The 20,468-nt window shown below is 46.7% G+C and overlaps 3 protein-coding genes and 1 long non-coding RNA gene across 7 annotated transcripts; 1 reads left to right on the top strand and 3 right to left on the bottom strand.

Moving 5' to 3' along the window:
- Positions 1-263: 263 nt before the first annotated feature.
- Positions 264-1,151, bottom strand: LOC101762822 (peamaclein-like). Its single transcript, XM_004981623.2, has 2 exons — positions 947-1,151; positions 264-840 (listed from the first exon to the last, which is right to left on the bottom strand). The coding sequence occupies exons 1-2, from the start codon at positions 1,035-1,037 to the stop codon at positions 647-649; spliced, it is 285 nt and encodes a 94-aa protein (XP_004981680.1). The 5' UTR covers positions 1,038-1,151; the 3' UTR covers positions 264-646.
- A 2,884-nt stretch (positions 1,152-4,035) lies between these two features.
- On the bottom strand, positions 4,036-11,484 carry LOC101762425 (upstream activation factor subunit spp27). The gene is made up of 2 exons (XM_004981622.3): positions 11,046-11,484; positions 4,036-4,427 (listed from the first exon to the last, which is right to left on the bottom strand). The coding sequence occupies exons 1-2, from the start codon at positions 11,373-11,375 to the stop codon at positions 4,308-4,310; spliced, it is 450 nt and encodes a 149-aa protein (XP_004981679.1). The 5' UTR covers positions 11,376-11,484; the 3' UTR covers positions 4,036-4,307.
- Positions 11,485-11,898: 414 nt separating this feature from the next.
- LOC111255840 lies at positions 11,899-16,182 on the top strand. Of its 4 annotated transcripts, XR_002675931.1 has the most exons (6): positions 11,899-13,996; positions 14,083-14,264; positions 14,586-14,687; positions 14,888-15,448; positions 15,556-15,620; positions 15,919-16,182. It is a non-coding gene; the product is annotated as an uncharacterized LOC111255840 (long non-coding RNA). The 4 variants fall into 4 exon arrangements; XR_002675929.1 differs by having other exon boundaries at positions 14,888-15,620; XR_002675928.1 differs by having other exon boundaries at positions 14,888-16,182.
- Positions 16,183-16,230: 48 nt separating this feature from the next.
- Positions 16,231-19,110, bottom strand: LOC101762006 (probable protein phosphatase 2C 34). The gene is made up of 4 exons (XM_004981621.4): positions 18,553-19,110; positions 18,097-18,464; positions 16,903-17,139; positions 16,231-16,802 (listed from the first exon to the last, which is right to left on the bottom strand). Exons 1-4 carry the CDS (start codon positions 18,809-18,811, stop codon positions 16,533-16,535), a joined length of 1,134 nt encoding a protein of 377 aa, XP_004981678.1. The 5' UTR covers positions 18,812-19,110; the 3' UTR covers positions 16,231-16,532.
- Between the last annotated feature and the right edge of the window lie 1,358 nt (positions 19,111-20,468).

Genomic DNA, 20,468 nt, shown 5'->3' with positions numbered 1-20,468 from the left:
TGTGACCAGTAGGTGAGCAGACTCGGCAAAGACCTCATCAACTCGAGGCTTCATTGCGGCGGTTCAGTGGGGCTGGGTGACTCTGTGAGAGAAACAAATCGCCGACGCGTCGCACTCAGTGAGCACTGAGGAGTAACTGAAGCACTGGGCCGGGGTAGGCCCGACGCCGCCTGCGCCACCGACGCTCGTCGCATGCTTCAGTCATGCCGCCCTGCCTTGTAGCTGAGCCGAAGCTCACACAAAACCCGCACCCAAAAAGCACATTTGAGCAGAGAGGACTCTGTAGTCTTTACTCCAACTAATAAACACGATCTCTAGCATCTCATCTATCCTAAACAAAGGCTTTATTGCCAGACACAACATTATTATCACCTGGCTAGTATAAAACACTAATAGTCACTAATACCACATCATCAGCTCCATTTCTTGCCCCATGTACATCATAGCAGTAGTGGCAAGTGAATCCAGAAGCTCCAGTTCAGGTGCCAAGGGCAAGCAGAGTACTAGCAGGACACAGATCTCTCCAGAGTCCAGACAAACATATATGCATCCATGCTCATGGTGTGCGTGCATGCATGCGTGCTTAGCCTATAATGCGCGCGTTACGCCAGCCAGCCGGCCGGTGACGGCGAAAGAGAGGGAGGAGTCATGGGCACTTGGGCCTGGTGCGGTTGCCGGTGCCGGTGGTCATGTCGCGGTAGCAGGGGCACTCGTCCTTGTGACCGGCCGTCCCGGACGGCACGCAGTTGCAGTCGGCGCAGCAGATCCCGCAGTACTTGAGGCAGTCGTCGTGCCGGCTCGCCTTGGAGCACCTCCTCGCGCAATTGCTGTCGCAGAATTCTGCCGAAACGCATCCAACAAGAACAAGAAGAGCAAACTCATGTTAGCAGCGATGAAATCACTACTAGCAGCATCAGAAATGGGATCAACAAGACGCGTGAGATACCTGATCCAACAGCCATGGAGACACTGAGCGAAGGAGGCGCCAGGAGGAGGAAGAGGAGGAGAGCCAGGGTCGCCGTGGTCTGAAGCTTCATCCTGCCGGCGTCAGCTGCTCCAGGCACTAGACTGCCGCTGCTGCTTTCGCTTTGTGTGAGCAGTGAGCTTGCAGAGGCTGGGGGTGGTGGTGATAAAGTGAGGTGGTGGGCTGGGGTTTTGGGGTGATTTATAGGCCCGTCCTTGGCTTTTGCTCAGCGGTGGACGGACGGTGGTGTGTGTAACCAGGGAAGGGTAGTTGGGGCTAGCAGCTGGAGACTGGAGGCTCTTCTTCGCTTTGTTGGGGCCTTGCGTTGCAGAGGGGTTGGCTTAACTGGTGGCCTGTGTGAGCGTGACTGCGTGAGGCGTCAGCAGAGGCCATGGATGGACCCATGTCGTGGTGTTGTATTGATGAGATGTGAGCTGGAAACCAAGAGGCTGACCTTTCTTTAAGGGTGATCGTTATGCTTAGGTGAATTCACTTGACCATGGTAAGATACTAAGATCACACACCAACGTTATACGTACTCACATACAAATACAAAACCTGTTCTTGTTGCTACACGCTAGTACTGCTACCAGATTACTTTGGCAGCTCGGTCAGTAACAAACTAATAATGGTGCTGGAAGTTGTAGGTGTGGACTGTGGTTGTCTGAAGAGGACATTTTTCGGTGGGATTTAACTCCTTTGCATATGTGCATGTTCAGCATGAGCAGTAAAGGTGGAGTAAAACATGGACAAAAGAGTGGTAAGTACTACTACTGTGGTACAAAGATTGCAACCGCAACTCCCGCAAGACAGTGACGCACGCCACCAGAACTGAACTGTGATCAGCTTATGGACCGTGGGGGTAAGTCCCTCGTGTCATCGTGTGTAAAGGTTAGGCAGCCAAGATTTTAAGGTTGGTGCACTCTCGATGATCAGGTCTCCAGCTAATGGCCAGGGAACGAGGAGAAGTACGAAACGGCCGGTCCAGCACTGTGTTGCCTGGTCCGTGGGCATCGGCCAGAGGAGCATATTGCATAGAAATCTGCAGGCATTGGTATCGCCACTGTGGGGGACCGTGTAGCGGGAGAAACATCGTGCATATATGGCTCATGAGTGCCAATTGTGACCACATATTTGCGTCCGATCGACCGATCCCTCTCACCGATCGCGTACCTGACTTGACTCCAGCCTTGCAGCTAGCCGAGATCGGTATCGACACGGTCCTCTGGAAAACAATGGCACGTAGGTAAAGTATAAGCTGACACCACATTTACTTCGTTGAACTGGTGACACTGAAGCATTCACGTACGGTAGTACTCTAGGTTTCAAGTTACATGTACAGTTTCGTACAGCCGTCCACTGTACATGTGTCAACTGCTCCCTTGTGCCACGGTTGATCTCATAAGTCCATGCGGAGCTTCTCAAACTCTCACTCCACACGTCGTCAAGAGCCTCGAGCTACCCCATCCGTGCGTGCTCGTGGGACTGCTACCTTTATCCGGGCAAGTGTAATTGGGAGGTGCCAGTGTTTTCTATTCACCGTCCTACATTATTCCTAATAACCCTGTCAAAAGTGTCAAGCGAGCGAGGGCTGGGAACATTCGCGAGTCACTTACATACCTTAGCACGCATGCTCTCTGACCCCGTAATAAAAGGATGTGGCGTGCAAGTGAGCCGCAGCAGGGCAGGAAGCTAGGAACCACGCGTGGTAAAGATGAGAGGACGAGCAGTCGAGTAGTAAAGTAAAGTGGGAGGAGAGAACATGCTATCCTTACAAGGCAAGTAATAACCCGGCCACTAACGAACGGTCTTATACATGATGAAAGCATCCGAGTCTGCAGGATGCGTTCGAGCTGGATACGCCCGGGCTCAGAGCCTCAGACACGCGGACAACAAACCGGCAGCTCGGACGCTCAGCTAGCAGACGGGCGTTCACCTGCTCGTCCTTCACCGCGACTTTCTGTCAGAAAGACGTGCTCTTTCTCTAACGCTAACCTCCCCGAGCGCACGTTGCAATTGCGGCGCGCTGGCTCCCGCTGTTGGGCGCGCCTGCTTGGACGGCAGCGGCGGCACATGAGCGCGACCGAATCATCGATCTGAGGCACGGCGGCGTGCGGTGGAGGACGGGGGCCGAGCGGATAGAAACACAGGAGCGGGCGCGTCGGCTTCGGCGATTCCACGGCCGTGAAGGAGACCGCGCGCGATCGCGACGGCTTGGCCATGCCGAGCTGAGCAGAGCTCTCCCTGTGTGAGCCTCCCGTGCCGCCGTCGCGCTGCTGGCTGACGAGGACGTACTACGCCGTTTCCTTCGTCCTGATCTTTTGGTGGCGGGGCGTGGCGTGGAAGTGGGGAGACTGGCCCGGGACCCGTGCTGGGACTGGGAGGCTGCAGGCAGCGCCGAGCCGGCGGCCAGGTGGTGCGCGCGCACGCACCAGGAGCCGGTCGGTGAGCCACGTCATGCGGAGTTCGAAGGTTCATGTCGGGATGTGTGGAGTCCAACGTCTAGAGGGAGGGAGGGGACACGGGATCGAACCGTGTGCCGGAAGCCCGGACCCCGGGATCATACCCCTTCGCCTCGCCTCGAACTGGCAGTTCGTTCACCATTGTTCGTAATAAGACGACTTGCACCCCTCACTCGAGTGGTGTAGGCAAAAGTAGCGACGCATTTGGGGGAGATCCGAATTGTGCAAGAGATGCTCGGAGAAGCTGAGGAATTGTCGTCGAGTCGGTTACTCGATTGCCGACTGTCATTTCGGAGCGGCACTCCGCACTCGTCGAGAAATTGTCCGAGCGTTTGGCTAGGCCTAACAAGAGCTGGAGCTGGATAGGCCGAAAGGCTATAATAACGGTCCAACCCACCAGGTCAGGCCAGCCCAAGTAGGCCTATATAATTAAGCCCATCCATAAATTGGAGTAACTGGACCAATCTACTTCATATTTTGCATTTGTAAACCTTTCGAATGATAACCAATAAAACTCCTACCTTCCTCTAAAACAAATACTACTAGCTCAATTATCCGCCTGAATCGAGTGCAAATTGCTGAAAAGCGACGAAATGAACGCATAATTCATAGCGAAGCTGAGATGCACTCGGCAATTCTTAAACTCGAGAGCTTAGCTTGTTAACACACGCAAGCTACAAGCAAAAGAGCTGAAGGTTGTTCAGAACATGGCCAGTAATTCAGATTTCAGATAGCCACCACCACCAGGTTCCAGGGGCACACAAACATTGTCTGCGACGAGCTAGAGTCTCCTACTAAGTCGAGCTAACTCAGAACCAACAAAAACCAACTCTCTAGAAGTCTAGGTCACTACGGTAACTCAACTCCACGGAAGAGGCCTCTCACTTCACAAAGTGGGGGTTGAGAAGCTTGGCGATCTCAAGGAATCCAACACGCTCCCGCTCAGCAAACAGGGCCTTCAGCTTCTCATCACAAACCACCACCTTCTTGTCTGCGGGATCCTGAAAGCAAAGGGTGAAAGTGTTACACAAGTTAACATGCAAAGTGGCTGTGAAAGTGAGAGGTATCTTCCCCGTGATCACAAGGCAGACAGTGCAGTATGAGAATGCAGATGTTAAAGCGGACTTGATAAAAGTGTGAATCATGCCCAAATACATCTAGTACATAACTATGCACATCCCTAAAATTTTATATGACGTTTGGTGCGCAAGCAATCTTTAATGATGAGAAAAAGAACCTCAGGACATTGTTTGACCCCCTTAATTATCTCACTAACGAGTTTTTCAACTTTATCATACTAAATTTGAAGTCCAAAGTTAAGGTTCTGTGGAGTTGGATTCTAAGCAATCCAAATCAACCGAGCACCTGTATCAACCCAAAATTCAGATATAGAATTGGGATGATCTTTCAGATACAAAGGCAAACAGAAATTACAACAGCACAAAATCCTGAAAGCATATCCTGTTCAACAAATATATTCCCAAGAAAAAGAAAATTATATGTTTATCACAACCAACTAGTAGAGCATTACAATCATCAGATCACCCGCCGCGTACCATATCAAATGCAGCACTATATGTAAGACCACAATGCCACAAACTCCATCGATTCTCTGAACCCAAATATCATGTACTGTGACTTAATGATAATGCCTTCAGACTTCAGAGTTCTACTTAATTGGAAATGTCATGGGCAGACAGAATGATCTATCATACAACCTTCTCGCTTACTTCACTGTAATGCCTGGAAGCGGCGGAGTAGGCGCATCGAGGGGCATACGTGTTCAGGAGTGAGTGGTGTGTGTGTATTACAGATGTGTGCGTGTGTGTGCCTTACAGGTGGGGCTGAATTGTCAGCCGGCGTGTTAGCTGTTAAAGGTGTCGAACGGGAAACAGTGTGTATCGTTGTTGTTTCTGAATGAGAAGGAAATATCCTATCGGGGTTCAGGGTCTTCCCCTTCCCCAACCATACTCCAATCTCTCTGCCTATGTTGATCTCACGCCGCCAGTGAGCCGCCGATAGCCACGGGGCATTACAGTTGGTATCAGAGACTCATCTTCCTCGGCGTGGGTGTTGGGGGTGGCGGTGGTGCGCCACATCGGCGGAGCAGGCGGCGCACGGCGGCGGTGCTTCATCTCTCTGATTCAGGTGTTCCACTTTACAATTCCTTCTTCCCTCCGACGATTTTGGGGCACAAGGCCTTGGATCGGTTGCTGGTGGGTCAAATTGCAGAACTCTGTTGATCTGAGCCGTAAACGGGGTGGGTTTGCTGAGGTCTCGTCGTTTGCCGCGTGGCACCGGCGACGGCGATTGACTTCCTGTAAATCCCATTCCATCACGGGTCGATTTGTGGGCAATTCACCACGGCTCCACCCAAACCTTCAGTGCAGTCTCAGTTGCTTCTGGACGCCATGGCGGAGGGAGCTGCGAAGGCTGACGCAAAGCTGGATAGGTTGATGGAATCTGTTGATCTACTGTTCTCCAAGATAGAGGACCTTCACATTGCTCAGCAGCAAATGCAGGTCAAGTTGGATATCAACAGTAAGGCCATGGATCTGTCCATGAGAGAGCAACAAGTCCTAGCCCAGCAATTGGAGACTACTGGTCAAGCAGTAGCAACGCTTACTTTGGAACAGATGAGGAAAGAAGATCAGGGCAATGGGGACAGTCCAACACCATCCACCAATACTGCTCATCGTCAGAATCACTACCGCCAGGACCATTCAGCTTTTGGGGAACCACATTACCATCGTTCTGCTACTGGTGGGCGTCCTTTTGGGCATACTGCTCACAAGAACTCATTGCCCAAAATGCAGTTTCCCAGATTTGAAGGTCAGGACCCAACAATTTGGCGTGACAAGTGTGAAACTTACTTTCAGATGTTTGATATACCTGACCATATGAAGATTATGACGGCAGTCATGCATATGGATGAAAATGCCTCAAGGTGGTTTAGAGTTTACAACAGGAAAAATATGGTGGACAATTGGGATCAATTCATCAAGGATGTAGAGCAGAAGTTTGGAGCATATGACTATCAACATGCCATAGATGCATTATTGGATCTCAAACAAGTTGGCTCAGTAGAAGATTATGCAGCTGCTTTTGAAACACTTCAATTTCAAGTAGACATGCATAGTGGGGGCATGCCTGACACATATTTTGTTTCCCAGTTCATCAGGGGGTTAAAGCCTGACATCAGGTATGCAGTTCAGGGTCAAGTCCCCCACTCAATGGAGAGAGCAGTAATGTTGGCAAGAATACAACAACAGAAACAAGAAAAGAATACCAAAAAGAGTCTGAAACCTTTGGGCAGCAACAGATGGGCTTCTACTTCCTCTGCTGGTAAATTGGAACAGCCCAAAGCAGCCACCACCCCTACACTTTCTAAGGAGAGACAACTCAGAGATTACTGCAGAACCCATAACCTGTGTTTCTATTGCAGGGAACCTTATGATGCTACCCATGCTGCTAAATGCACTAAAAGACCAAAAGCTCAAGCCAATGCCTTGATACTTAACGATTTGGACATCCAGTTAACTGAAGAAGTCTTAACTCAGCTGGACATTGAGGATGCTTTAGCTGCTGATTTTGGTACTCTGTCCTTGAATGCCATTGCTGGTACAGATGAAGGAGAAGTTATGAGGTTGAGGGCTCTTGTCAAGAACAAGGTGTTGATGCTCGTGGATAGTGGTAGTTCCCATTGTTTTGTTAGCTCCAGATTTTTACAGAAGGTTGGCATACAACCAGTACCAGCACCCCCAAAGGTAGTTCAAGTAGCAAATGGAGAAGTATTGGTTTCTGACCAGGTGGTACCCCAACTAGCCTGGTGGATACAAGGACATACTTTTACTTGTGATATGAGAGTTTTGCATCTAGAGGCTTATGATTGCATATTGGGCTATGATTGGCTCAAACAACACAGCCCCATTACACACCATTGGGAGCATAAGACCATGGAATTTTGTCATAATGGTGCACATGTCACTATTCAAGGAGTTAAGACCAGCAATCTAGCTATTCAGGAGCTCTCAGCTGACAAACTGCTGAAGTGGGATGCTGGCAATGATATATGGGCTTTTGCCATAGTCAAAGCTCTACCACCTCAAGAACCAGTACCTGTACCTGATGCAGTTCAAGAGGTCTTGGATGAATTTGCAGATATCTTTGCTGAGCCTAAAGAGTTGCCTCCACCCAGAGTGTATGACCATCCCATTCCCATTATTCCAGGTGCTATTCCTGTCAACTCTAAACCTTACAGATACTCACCTTTACACAAGGATGAAATAGAAAGACAAGTGCAAGAACTCTTAGTTGCTGGCCTTATAACTCCAAGTACAAGTCCTTATGCTTCCCCTGTCCTTCTAGTTCAGAACAAAGATGGCACTTGGCGTTTTTGTGTTGATTATAGGAAACTCAATGACATCACTATTAAGAACAGATTTCCCATGCCTATTATTGATGAAATATTGGATGAACTTGCTGGTACTAAATATTTCACTAAGTTGGATATGAGAGCTGGCTACCACCAAGTGAGGATGAAGGAATGTGATGAACATAAAACAGCCTTTAAGACTCACCAGGGCCATTACCAGTTTAGGGTCATGCCATTTGGGCTTACCAATGCCCCAGCAACTTTTCAGTGCACAATGAATGAGATTTTGGGTCCATTCCTGAGGAAATTTGTGCTAGTGTTTCTGGATGATATCTTGATTTATAGCCCCACCTTGGCATTACATATCCAGCATCTCAGACTTGTTCTGGAAAAATTCAGGGAACACCACTTCTTCCTCAAGCACAGCAAATGTTCTTTTGCTCAACACCAGCTTGATTACTTGGGCCACATAATTTCTGATCAGGGTGTGGCTACTGATCCAACCAAAATAGAAGCAATGCTTGAGTGGCCAATTCCTACCAATGTAACTGAGTTGAGGGGATTTCTGGGTCTCACAGGCTACTACAGAAAATTTATCAAGCATTATGGTTTGATGGCCAAACCTTTGACTGTTCTGCTCAAGAAAAAGCAATTTGAGTGGTCTGCACTAGCTCAAGCAGCCTTTGACAAGTTAAAGGAAGCAATGGTAACAGCTCCAGTGTTAGCCATTCCAAATTTCACTAAACCATTTACTATTGAAACAGATGCTTCTGACTCAGGAGTGGGAGCCGTGCTGATGCAAGGAGATCAACCGGTGGCTTTCATGAGTAAAGCATTAGGACCCAACCATCAGAAATTATCTATCTATGAAAAGGAGTTCTTGGCTTTGATAATGGCAGTTGAGAAATGGAGGCCATATCTCCAGAGACAAGAGTTTATCATCAAAACAGATCACAAGAGCTTATCTTATCTCAGTGAGCAAAACCTCCACTCAGAAATGCAAAGAAAAGCAATGACCAGGCTTATGGGGTTAAAGTCATCTACAGAAAGGGCAAAGAAAATGTAGCAGCTGATGCTTTGTCAAGATGTTGTCATTTGCTAGCAATACAAGCTATTTCTGAAGCTCAACCTGTGTGGGTCCAAGAGGTGCTTAATTCTTATACTACTGATCCTCAAGCTCAAGAACTATTAACCAGGCTGGCAATCAAATCTCCAGATGAACAAGTGTTCTCATTACATCAAGGGCTCATCAAGTTCAATAACAAAATCTGGATTGCTGCAAATTCAGCCTTACAAACAAGACTAATTGATGCCTTACACACTAGTGCTATTGGAGGCCACTCTGGCACAAAAGCTACATTACAGACTCAAGCAACTTTTTTATTGGAAAGGTTTGAAAACTGATGTGGACAACTTTGTCAAACAATGTACAATCTGCCAGCAAGCAAAACATGAGAACACCCATCCAAGTGGTTTGCTGCAACCTCTTCCCATTCCTCAAGGTGCTTGGCAGGATATATCTATGGATTTTATAGAAGGCTTGCCACTGTCAGAAGGGTGTAATGTCATATTGGTGGTTGTTGATAGGTTCACCAAATACAGCCATTTTATTCCTCTCAAACATCCATTCAATGCACAAGCAGTGGCAAAAGTAGTACTTGACAATGTGGTCAAATTACATGGCATGCCCAGGACAATTGTCTCTGACAGAGATAAAATCTTCACAAGTAATTTTTGGACAGCACTGTTTAAATTGGTGGACACAAAGTTGCTACGGAGTTCAGCTTACCACCCTCAAACAGATGGTCAAACTGAGCGTGTCAATCAGTGCCTTGAAATGTACCTGAGATGTGCTGCCCAAGATTCACCCAAACAGTGGAAAACTTGGCTTTCTTTGGCTGAATTATGGTACAATTCCAATTATCACACTTCTTTGGGCTGCTCTCCTTTTAGAGCTTTGTATGGGTATGATGCAGACTTGGGCACATTCTTACCCCTGGAACCTCAAGATGTCAATCCAGCTGTTGAGTTTCTGCAACAAAGGGAGCATCAGTTGGCCTCCCTGAAGCAACGTTTGGCTGCTGCACAAAATCGTTTCAAGCTTCAGGCAGATGGCCACCGTGTTGACAGAAGTTTTCAGGTGGGCGAGCAAGTTTTACTCAAACTTCAACCTTATATCCAACAGTCAGTGGTAACAAGGCCTTATCCAAAACTTGCCTTCAAGTACTTTGGCCCCTTTGAAGTGGAACAGAAACTCGGCCAGGCTGCCTATAAGTTGAAATTGCCAGAGGGCAGTCTCATTCACCCAGTTTTTCATGTCTCTCAACTCAAGCCATTCACACCCAATTACACCCCAGTCTTCAAGGAACTACCAAAATTGACAGATATGTCTGCACAAGACTTGTCACCTGAAGCTGTGCTTGATCGCCATCTGGTGAAGAAAGGATCCAGAGCCATTCCTCAAGTTGTGGTCAAGTGGACAGGCATTCCTGCTACTTCATCAATGTGGGAAGACTTTTACGTTGTCAAGCACAGGTTTCCTGACGCCGTTGCTTGGGGACAAGCAACATCTGCAGCCGGGGGAGATGTAATGCCTGGAAGAGGCGGAGTAGGCGCAGCGAGGGGAATACGTGTTCAGGAGTGCGTGGTATGTGTGTATTACAGATGTGTGCGAGTGTGCCTTACAGGTGGGGCTGAATTGTCAGCCGGCGTGTTAGCTGTTAAAGGTGTCGAACGGGAAACAGTGTGTATCGTTGTTGTTTCTGAATGAGAAGGAAATATCCTATCGGGGTTCAGGGTCTTCCCCTTCCCCAACCATACTCCAATCTCTCTGCCTGTGTTGATCTCACGCTGCCGGCGAGCCGCCGACGGCCACAGGGCATTACATTCACCTACGAATAATTGAATAAAAACAAATCACAGCACCAAAGCATTGCGATGCTTATAGCAAGAATAATATTAGTTCATAAGCAAAATCCTAACTGATGCAGTGACTATTGGCTGAATCCTTATCGATACATTGACTATTGGCAGGATGCTAATTGATAAATTGACTACTGGCAGAATCCTACAGTGACTATAGGCAGAATCCTGAACCAGATCAACTAAAATGAGGTACCTTTAAGAGTAAAATCCTACATTAGTTCCAGTTAGAAGCTATTAAACGTATGTACTATGCATCCAAACAAGATACACCGACCGCTCTACAGATACAGGGTAAGTAAGTTAGGGTTATGCTCGGGACCTGAAGGTTGTGCTGCTTGATGTAGGCCCAGAGGCGCTTGAGAGCCTCGGTGCGGGGGATTTCCGGGACGCCCACGATTGCCTGCAGCGCCGGCGAGACGGGCTTCGGCTGGGTGATGCCGGTCGCCCTCTTCTTCTTCGGGGCCGCCTCCGCCGCAGCCGTGGCCTTGGACGAGGCGGCCGCCGCGCGCACGACGACGGGTGCGGCAGCCGCGCGACGCGGCGCCGCGGCGAAGGAGGCGGCGGCGGGAGGAGCGGCACGGAGGCGCGATGACGGGAGCGCGGAGAAGGAGAGCGACGCGGCGGTGAGCATGGAGGAGGCGGCCGCCATTTTGGGCTCAGTTCTGTGGTCGGAGCTTGCTTGGGGCTTGTCAGGGGTTCGGATAATGGCGAAGGGAAACGAGGGTTTGGGGGGGTTTGGACTATGGAGATGGCGTTGGTCCCCGTGTTTCGAAATCGGAAGCTTCTAGGCTCAAGGAATCCGAAGAGACGCGCACTAGTAAACCTCCGTCTTCTGTACCGGAAGGCGGTTTCCATGTGGAGCGCAGTATAAAGGCTGTTGCTATCGTACGAGTGCGTTATCCAACATGGAAGGCGTAAGTTACACAGGGAATGATTTGAGTAGTCCGTTCAACCACGCAAAGGATTTCAACGGGTCCAGGTACTCTTGAAAAGAGCCTCTTGTAATTACAGAATTATTAAAGTTCCCGACAAAAGGTAAGCAGAGGCGCAGAGCATATATTCTTTGGTCTCCACTAACCTCCTGTTCGTAATCAAATATTCTTTTAAGCCCGCTCAAATGGGCGGCTTACTGCTGGTTAAGCATAATCTATATACTATAAAGGGAGAGAGAATTGAAAACAATTTTCACCTGGAGTTATATTTTCGTACCCCTCACACAGGCTCATCTGGCAGATCGAGGGTGTGACGAAAGGAGGGGCAGACCGAAAAAACTGACGATTCTAAAAGGGTTTGTTGCCCATTGTTGTTTGTTTTACTTTTGCATCACCTGATCTACAAGTGTTTCTCTTTGGACGCCACCGCCTCCCTCATGATCGTGCTCCAGTCCCGCATCGCCGACGTCCTCGCTGTCTACATCCCCCGCCGCCGTCGTGGGGAAGGGCATCCTCCTCGACCACGCCACCGGCGCCTGTGTTCCTGACGCCGTTACAGGGTTGCACCGATCACGATCTGCACTTCTGCAGAGCCACACCGGCTGGGAAGGTACGTATACCTTCCAAAATGCATGCAAGCATGATGCAAGCTGATTACATAATCTGCAGGAGTACGAACTGAACCGAATGGTTGGTTTACCATACATCTTATCTTACGTCGTTCATTAGGTTTGATTATTTATCTCATGGGCAGGTTTATCTCTGCTTACCTGATTTACCCGTTTGTTCCATGGCTACATAGGTTAATTGCCAAATTGCATGGAATTTGTATACCAAAGCATATTAAGACAGTCAAACGATGAGTGCTTAATGTTTCTAGCATACTAGCATATTACCTGTGCCTTCACGGTCAATGAGCATATCGATATATTGAGCTGTGAATGTCTCACTTGGAACCCACGAGGTAGCAACATGTTAGAAACATGATTGAACAGACATAAATTAAATAATAGAAAGGTAATGTATTAAAAAATATTTTATTTTACTTCATGCATGATACGTTTTTAATACATATCCCTGTGTGTTTGCAATTCGCATTTTGCTCTTAATTTTTCTGGTGCTCTCTTAGATTAAACACACAGGAATTATTCAGAGAGAGGAGAAGAATGAACTAATGCTTTTCAGTGCCCCATCAACGATGATAAAATCATGTGTTTTATCCTTGTTATTCTGGACATTCACAAGCCATACAAATTAAACCTACCAGGAAGCATTCTGCCTAACCTACTACGAAGGATAGTATCTAGATGTTTTAATAAAAGTGGGATTAAATAACTTTGGAATGCCCTATCCCTTTTGTATTTGTCAATGTAGTTAATTCTCTGAACAACTCCTTGCAAGCAATAATGACAACAATGGCACAAGCTGGTTGTTAATTAAAGCTTATTGTACATCTGTTTTTTAATGGAAATTGCAATGCTACAATTCTAGGTCTTATATGCCTTCGTGGAAATCATCATTGCTGAAATGTACATGTCGTAATCTATTTTTTCTATAAACGGTGAGAAGTTAGGTTATCTTCTTGCTCGCATGAACAAAACCAAGGAGCTTTTGCTTAACAATTGCATGTGTGTTTTCTATAATTGGACCTGGAGGGAATGAGAAGCTGTTCTTCAGGCCAATCTGTGGTATTGTTTCATGTTGGCTCAGCACCCTCAGTTAATTTGTGTAGGCACTACATGTATTTGAAATGTCTGTAATTACAGCTCATTTTTCTTGTGGCTCTCAGCAATGGAGGCTACCTTCAGGCCATGACCAAACAGCAAGAATGTTCAGATCATCAGAACTCGGAGTCTCATATCTACTGATCATGTGTAGTTACTTGTTGAACTAGGTTTAAAAATATTTGTAGCATTCCACATTTTTTTTACGATATCAATGACAGTTTCCAGAATTACACAAAGCCAATATGAATCTCTTGTGAATTAAGTGGGGGATATTGCCATTATATTAATAATTAATTAAATAGTAGGAAATAAAACATTGGGTAACAGTCATTGCCTTGTATTTTTTCCACTTCCTTTATGCTAAGGTACATCTGTGTTAAATAAAAGTGTTATTCTTGCTGATCTTATTATAGAAATTAAAAATTAATACATATAAGTAGCACATTCCTTCTTTTGGCTTTATCAGGTGGATGAGATGGATTCACGTTCCAATGTGAATTGATGATTTATATACTTCTTTTTGCAGTTGTTTTTTTAAAAGAGTTGTTATACCTTCACAATCTGTTGTTTGGATTACAACTAGGACCAGGCACTTGACGATCTGCTTGGCGGTATATATCTCTTGTTCTCAAATCTGTTCTGTGATCATTCATGCCATTATATTAGTCTGATAGATGGACATACTTTAAATTTAAAGGAGGGATTGAAACACTTCGCATCACAGAGGTGTAGCCATAGTCAGGTGCTTATCCAAGATGCAATTAGCCAATTATACATGATTCTCAATCTATTGAAATTCAAGGCAAAAGAAAGTGAATTTATGTAATTCTGAAGGATGAAGATGCTGAAATTGTTCTTTTTTGAAAAGGAAGAAGACAGGTAAGGTTTGTGCTTACTGCTTACATAATTTTTTTTGTGATACTTATATTTGAATTATTTAATCTAATCCGTGTATGTCAAGCCATCGACATTCAAATTTTGATATTTTATTTTCTAGACGAATTGGTAGATTCAAAATGTTTATTAAGGAGCAGCATGTGCACTTGATTTCTTATGAAGGACAAATGCCTCAGATTATAGACGTGTTGCGTGTGGTATATGATGCGGTCTAAACTAATTTATAATTTCAGGATGACTACTTATTTCTTTTCCAGTGTTCCTTTTCCCTAATTTCATGTTGTTTTTTCTAAAACCATGTAGGTTCACAAACCATTTGCCAGTCAACAGGGTTTCACTTCATGGTTCCAATTTCATGTTGTTAAGGAAGCTGACCAGAGAAATATTTTACAAGATTATATCATCGTAAGTGGCCTTCTCTTGCTTTGATTTGTCCATGACAAGCTGTAAGTGGCCTTCATGATTGCTCCGATAAGTCTAAAGTTTTGTCTGTTGCATTGCAACTGCAATTGTGTTCTTGTGTATTCGTCTGGTCTTTTTCATGTTACTATTTCCTGTTAAACACTACATCTTTAATGTTTCTCTTTTGTATTTGTGACCTGCAGAAGGGCTCTTTCAAGGTTGAGGCATGAAAATATTGTTGAACCATATTTGGCTTTGTCTGAGGCTCAAAAATCTAAAAGATATTCTGTTCTTAAAGGTTTTGCTTTCATTTCTATTAAGCCCATAGGTATCGTCCCTACATTCACAAAATGTTTTTAGACAGGTTGCATAAAAACAATGAAAATCCTTGCCAGTTCTTTGATGCACTACCTGAACAAAAGATCAGAAATCGACATACAGAGAAAGAGTATTTCTTTAGACAGATCCTGACAAGGTTAGCTTTTATTGAGAGATCTGGTTCAACCTTTATGCTTCTATATACTTGTTTGATATCTTTGTGAAGAATACCCTCCTGATGCATTAAAGCTAATCGCAATAAAAAGTGCTTTTTAGGTTGACATCTTCTTAGCATGGATAGTTTTGTCATAAGTTTATTGTGAACTTTTCTTGTCTTTCGGGACGAAAGGAAAACCTAAAACATCTGCAGTGCCTGCTTCTTGTGCACTCAATGTTGATCTGCAAAGGCTAAGGCTGCATCTCACGCGCCCATGGAGTCGATCAGGGTATAGCTTTTCCGTGACACAATAAGGGCCCTGCTTCTTTCCATGAATATTTTACTAGGCACTGTTTTGCAAGCCAACCTGATGTTGGTTTCTGGAATATTGCTCAGTTTACTAGGCCACTGTCATCTGCAGAACTTATTAGTCAAGATGAGGCAAATTATATAATGGAGAGGTTAGTTTGTTTCTCCCATCTAAATTAACTATTTGCAGTACACCTCAATAACTCATTAATGAGCTGCTTGTTCCACTCAAGGCTGCTATCCTGGTTTTCTAAAATACATGCCAGTTTGGAACAATTTGCTCCTATGTGTTGGAAAGGAATAAAAATAAATAGCGAAATTAACCTTGAAATTTAACCACTTATGAGTTGTTCTGTTAGTATTGTAGACTTTTGGTGAATCATAATACATATTCCACAGAAATTATATATTTTTTGGCTGAAAGATAATTGAGTCACGCTCTCACGACAGATGGCTGAAAGACGTGCCTTCAAGATAAAGATGAGGATATAGGAGGTGACAATGATAACGGCAATGAGAATAAGATTCTCATGGAGGAGTAGAGCCTGAGGGTGGTGTTTGAGAAATGTGAAGAAAATATATGTTGTTTGTTTAGGGAAACTACATTAGGACTACATTAAAATACTTGTATGACTACATGTTCCCTGGCTCATTCATCCCAAGACCAAAGTCTGAAGATGTAAATGATCAATCAGCGTACGAGTTAGTTAGCTATATGATGTATTGTTGACAAAACAATAATTATGATTTCTTATAGCTATATTTATTTATAAATATCTTGTATGTAATTTATTTTTAATCGCGTGCGACACTTCAACTAGTCCGACAATCCGACAAAAAGAAAGAAACAGAAATGCTGCTGCGTTAACCAATTATGCTACATAATCCAAGACCAAATGATCTTCTCCGGCATCAAAACGCCACGCACCCACGCTATCTATGTACATCTCGAGCTCCTCCAATGGCAGTGGCACTCCAGTTCGCGCACCCTGATCTGCAACTACAGTTCACCACCAGCCAGAGAGAAGCCTAACTTGCAAGCCGTCCAGTCCATTCCACGGAGCTCAGCTCTTATAAGATTGCAAGGGTTCCGCGGACTGGTGGGTGTTGGATGAGTAGATGTCAACGGGTGCGCTGGTGCAATTGCTGCTCGAATCGATGACCCTGGTGTGGCGACGTTCACGGTGGCGGTCGAGGTAGACCACCACAACACTGATGTCGTCGTGGAAATGCCGCCTCACTCCCCTCTCGATCGTCCTCAGGTCGCGGTACCTGACCTCCCTTTTCCTTGTTGCTTCCTTCAAGGCAGCCTTCACCAATCTGTTGGCTATTCCCTGCACAAATTTGTGAAAATTTAATTAGTTATAGTTAGACTGCAAACTATGCAAAAAAAATGAAGACCCTGTGATGAAATGACCGATGATGATAACTTACAGTTCTTGGATTCTTGAAGACAATTTGCACCGCAGCATCATCACTGAGGTGCTCCCAAAGACCATCTGAAGCAAATATCAGGAATAGGTCATTTGGTTTCAGCTTGCGAACTTGAATTGATGGTTCAGCACTTAGAGCTGGCCTCTTCAATGCAACAGGGGGGCCAACTTGCCGAAACAAGGGGTCCAAGCTGTACTCCGGTTTCTTCAGATAAAAATCACCAATGGATCTTGACACCTGACAGTAAAGCCATCACATGTTAGCTTATGTTACTATGTTTCTCTACTTATGTGAAACTTCACATTCACCAGTGTTTGGCACTTGGCCGAGCTCATTAGTTCGCCAAGATATAAAGCAGCTTGCAACACAAAGATGCAGCGCACAGGCAGAAGTTGTAAACCCAGGATAATGCTAAGTTGTAACTAGATATTTAAAGAATAACGATCACACTATATGAAAGAAAAAGACACGATACAAAAGTTGATTAAACAATGTGTACAAGTTCATTAGTCAGCCAAGATATGCAAAGTAGCTTATAACACAAAAAAGTAGCTCACGTGCAGAAGTTGCTGCCCCAACCTCCCAGGTTGCTATGCTAAGTTGTACGGTACCTAAAATCTGAGAAGATATTTTGCAGAATAGTGATCCCTAAGATATGAAAAGTCAAAAGTTGGCCATTTCAATGTTCTTTCTTAAAGTGGTGAGAAAAATCTTCTGTATGATCAGCAAGCTCAAGTCCTAAAAATTTAGAGGAAGACTTTTCCATTTTGTCAGTTCCATTTCTGCAATACTGTAATATTTAACCCCTTATAGTATGGATCATCAACAGCACAGCAATATAAGAACACAAAGTTAGCAAATTCTCTGACTTGCTGGCTGACTGAAAACCCACTAAAAGATCGAGGAGGTAGCTTAATTTCCAAGTTTAGGATCCTCCTGGCTATTCATCGTGGTCACGCGGGAGTTCAGACTTGGGTATAAATTACGGAATTATGATAGAACTTCATAACAAACTTGTAAGTCCACTATGCCATATCCTAACTTGCAAACAAAATAGCCATAATTCTAACGCAGACACAGCAAGAAGGAATCAAAGATGTAGTTTTTAAACTGCAAGCAGCCATCTTTCACCTCCAAATTCTCCCAGACACACCAAGTCAATCAAATGAAATGGCTAATTCATCGCATCCTCACCTGAATTATCCCCTTCACTCTCCACGCCCCCCTGGCATGTACCACGATCTGCGCGTCATCGGGGTTGAGAGCGGCGAGCTCCCGCCGCACCTCCTCGGACGCCGCGTTGTGCTCGTCGGACAGCCGCTCGGCGACGGCCACCCCTCCCCCAACCACTCGACGCCCGAGCACGGCGCGGGAGTCCCCGAGGTTGGCCACGTAAAGCGTGTCCCCGGAGATGGCCCCGAGCAAGCAGCAGGAGCCCACAGCGGCCATCCGCGGCCGCTTCGTCCACTCCTGCCTCACCTGCTTATGGAACTCTTCCTCCGCCGCGCCGAACGCCCTCCGGATCACCTCCGTGCTCATTCCCCCCTGCTCCGTCGCGAAGCCTGCCACAAGAAAACCGCAGAATCAGCTAGGCACGATCAAAGGCAAGAAAGGAGAAGGCGGGTGCTAGTAAACAGCAATCAAACGCACGTTGGACATGGGGGAAGAGTCGGGATCGGAGGAAACGGGAGGCGTCGACCCCGCCGTGTCCGTCGTAGACGCCGACAAGCGTGGCGGATGGGGAGGCCAGCACCTGCGCCTGGTCCTCCATGGCCACGTTCGCCTGCGCCGCGGCCATCGAGAACTCCCCCGCCGCGTGCGGCCGCAGCTCCGTCTGCCACAGCATCCCGTCCGCCGCCGCCGCGCCCGGCGGCCAGTGGCCGCAGCACCTCGTCAGCGCCCTCAACATCTCCGCTCACCAACCGTAAACCAAAATCCAATCTTTCCTCTCTCTCTCTCTCTCTCTCTCTCTCTCTCTCTCTCTCTCTCTCTCTCTCTCTCTCTCTCTCTCTCTCTCTGTGCAGGCACGAGCGCGCGCAAGATGGGTACCGCAGCTTGTTCTTGGCTTCCTCCTCTATCTCTCTCTCTCTCTCCCTATCGACTCGTCTGAGCAGGAGGGAATCAGAAATGGGGAATTGTTCGGCGGTGGGGTTAGGTTAAGTAGCAGGGCACGAGGCCTTGGTGCGGGGGAAAGCGCGTCCGGGGTGAGGTGAGGGTGGGGAAGAGGCGCGGAGTCTACGGTGGTTATCCTGTGAGGTGTCGCTTTATAGGATTGGGTGATTTGACTCGCTGTTCTTGGGTTTTTTAGAACGGGTGCGCGGTTTACTGTTTGTTCAAGACAGGTAAGCTGCGTGGACCGGGTTCCGTTGATAGGTAGTTGCATCTATCGCTGTTGCATCTATCGCTGTAATTTCGTCTCCTTTTCTTATCTGTTACACTGCCTGTCAGCCTGTATGCTGACAAGGTGAAGGTACACGGTAGCTTCATCCCGTTTCCAAATCCAAATGTCACACTGCGTGACACACGTTTATTTACAAATACTCCACTTGTATACTGCTATGCTTTAGCACATCACGTGTATAAACAGTACTGATCATTTTTTTACTTGGCCTACCCGGAATAGCTGGCACGGCTGCGGCTGCAAGCCAGCAGCACCAACAGTCGATGAGCTGCTCTTCCTTTGTAGCAGTAGCTGCAGCCGTGTTGCATGTGTTAAGAACATACTTAAACGTATAATCTTCTTGTATAATCTTCTTCACAGTGTCTTCTATGTTTTGTGTGTTCATAAAGTTTAGGTGCGTAAGAACATCATATCAGCAGTTCAGCACTATGTATATATGTGATTCATGCCTTGAATTATGTTTTGTGCATACTTATGTTTGGAGCACAACGATATTCTTCCCACTTTATATACGGATTTGAATTGTTCCTTCTACAAATTCTCGTGAACTGTCCGAATGATTTGTACTAGTTTTGAAATTTGGAAAAACAGTCGCGTGGGCTACAATGATCCGGCGATACGGCACCAAGGATGGTACCGGGTGGTTGAGGTGGATCACTGTGCATGAGCAGCCTGGACGTGTAAGCTGTGGTGGCAACGGTGGACACATACCGCGGGAGGCACGGAAGGTGGACTTGTGATCGCAGCTGTGCAAGTACGGCACGATGATCACGGCCGCAACCGCAACCGCAACCACAAAGCGAGGCGTAGTGAACACACAGGGGACGGACGGTTCACTCGTTCACACGATGTATAACGGGCTAACGGCTTCGCTAATCTGGCACGACTGCAATAAACAAACCGCGATCGGCCTTCCAGAAAACCGGCGAGTGATTCCCGGGACAGCTGTCACGATGATAAGCTGACTCCTCTCGCGCCGCCGGCTGAGATATTCGGGAGTGAGTGGACGCCGAGGAGGACGCAGCTGCCGCGCGCTGATGCTTCCAGAAACGGCAAAGCGCGAGAGCCCGCCCGCGCCCGTGACGACGGCCGGCCGGTGGTGGTGGGGCTCCAGCCGGCCCGCGTCCCACCCGAATCGGTGGGTTGGTTTGCCAGTTTCACACGT

The sequence above is a fragment of the Setaria italica genome, chromosome IX (assembly GCF_000263155.2).
Source record: "Setaria italica strain Yugu1 chromosome IX, Setaria_italica_v2.0, whole genome shotgun sequence".
NCBI classification, from domain to species: Eukaryota; Viridiplantae; Streptophyta; class Magnoliopsida; order Poales; family Poaceae; genus Setaria; species Setaria italica.
Note: the sequence above shows the minus strand (reverse complement) of the source record. Positions and strands in the feature narration are given on the sequence as shown.

Excerpts from the sequence above, each read along its gene's own strand:
- LOC101762006 (XM_004981621.4), bottom strand. The coding sequence starts at position 18,811 with ATGTTGAGGGCGCTGACGAGGTGCTGCGGCCACTGGCCGCCGGGCGCG. Across the intron at positions 17,140-18,096 it reads GAGTGAAGGGGATAATTCAG|GTGTCAAGATCCATTGGTGA; the intron begins GTGAGGATGCGA and ends CTTTACTGTCAG. Across the intron at positions 16,803-16,902 it reads TCTTCAAGAATCCAAGAACT|GGAATAGCCAACAGATTGGT; the intron begins GTAAGTTATCAT and ends AAATTTGTGCAG.
- LOC101762425 (XM_004981622.3), bottom strand. The coding sequence starts at position 11,375 with ATGGCGGCCGCCTCCTCCATGCTCACCGCCGCGTCGCTCTCCTTCTCC. Across the intron at positions 4,428-11,045 it reads TCAAGCAGCACAACCTTCAG|GATCCCGCAGACAAGAAGGT; the intron begins GTCCCGAGCATA and ends CTTTGCTTTCAG.
- LOC101762822 (XM_004981623.2), bottom strand. The coding sequence starts at position 1,037 with ATGAAGCTTCAGACCACGGCGACCCTGGCTCTCCTCCTCTTCCTCCTC. Across the intron at positions 841-946 it reads CTCCATGGCTGTTGGATCAG|AATTCTGCGACAGCAATTGC; the intron begins GTATCTCACGCG and ends GCGTTTCGGCAG.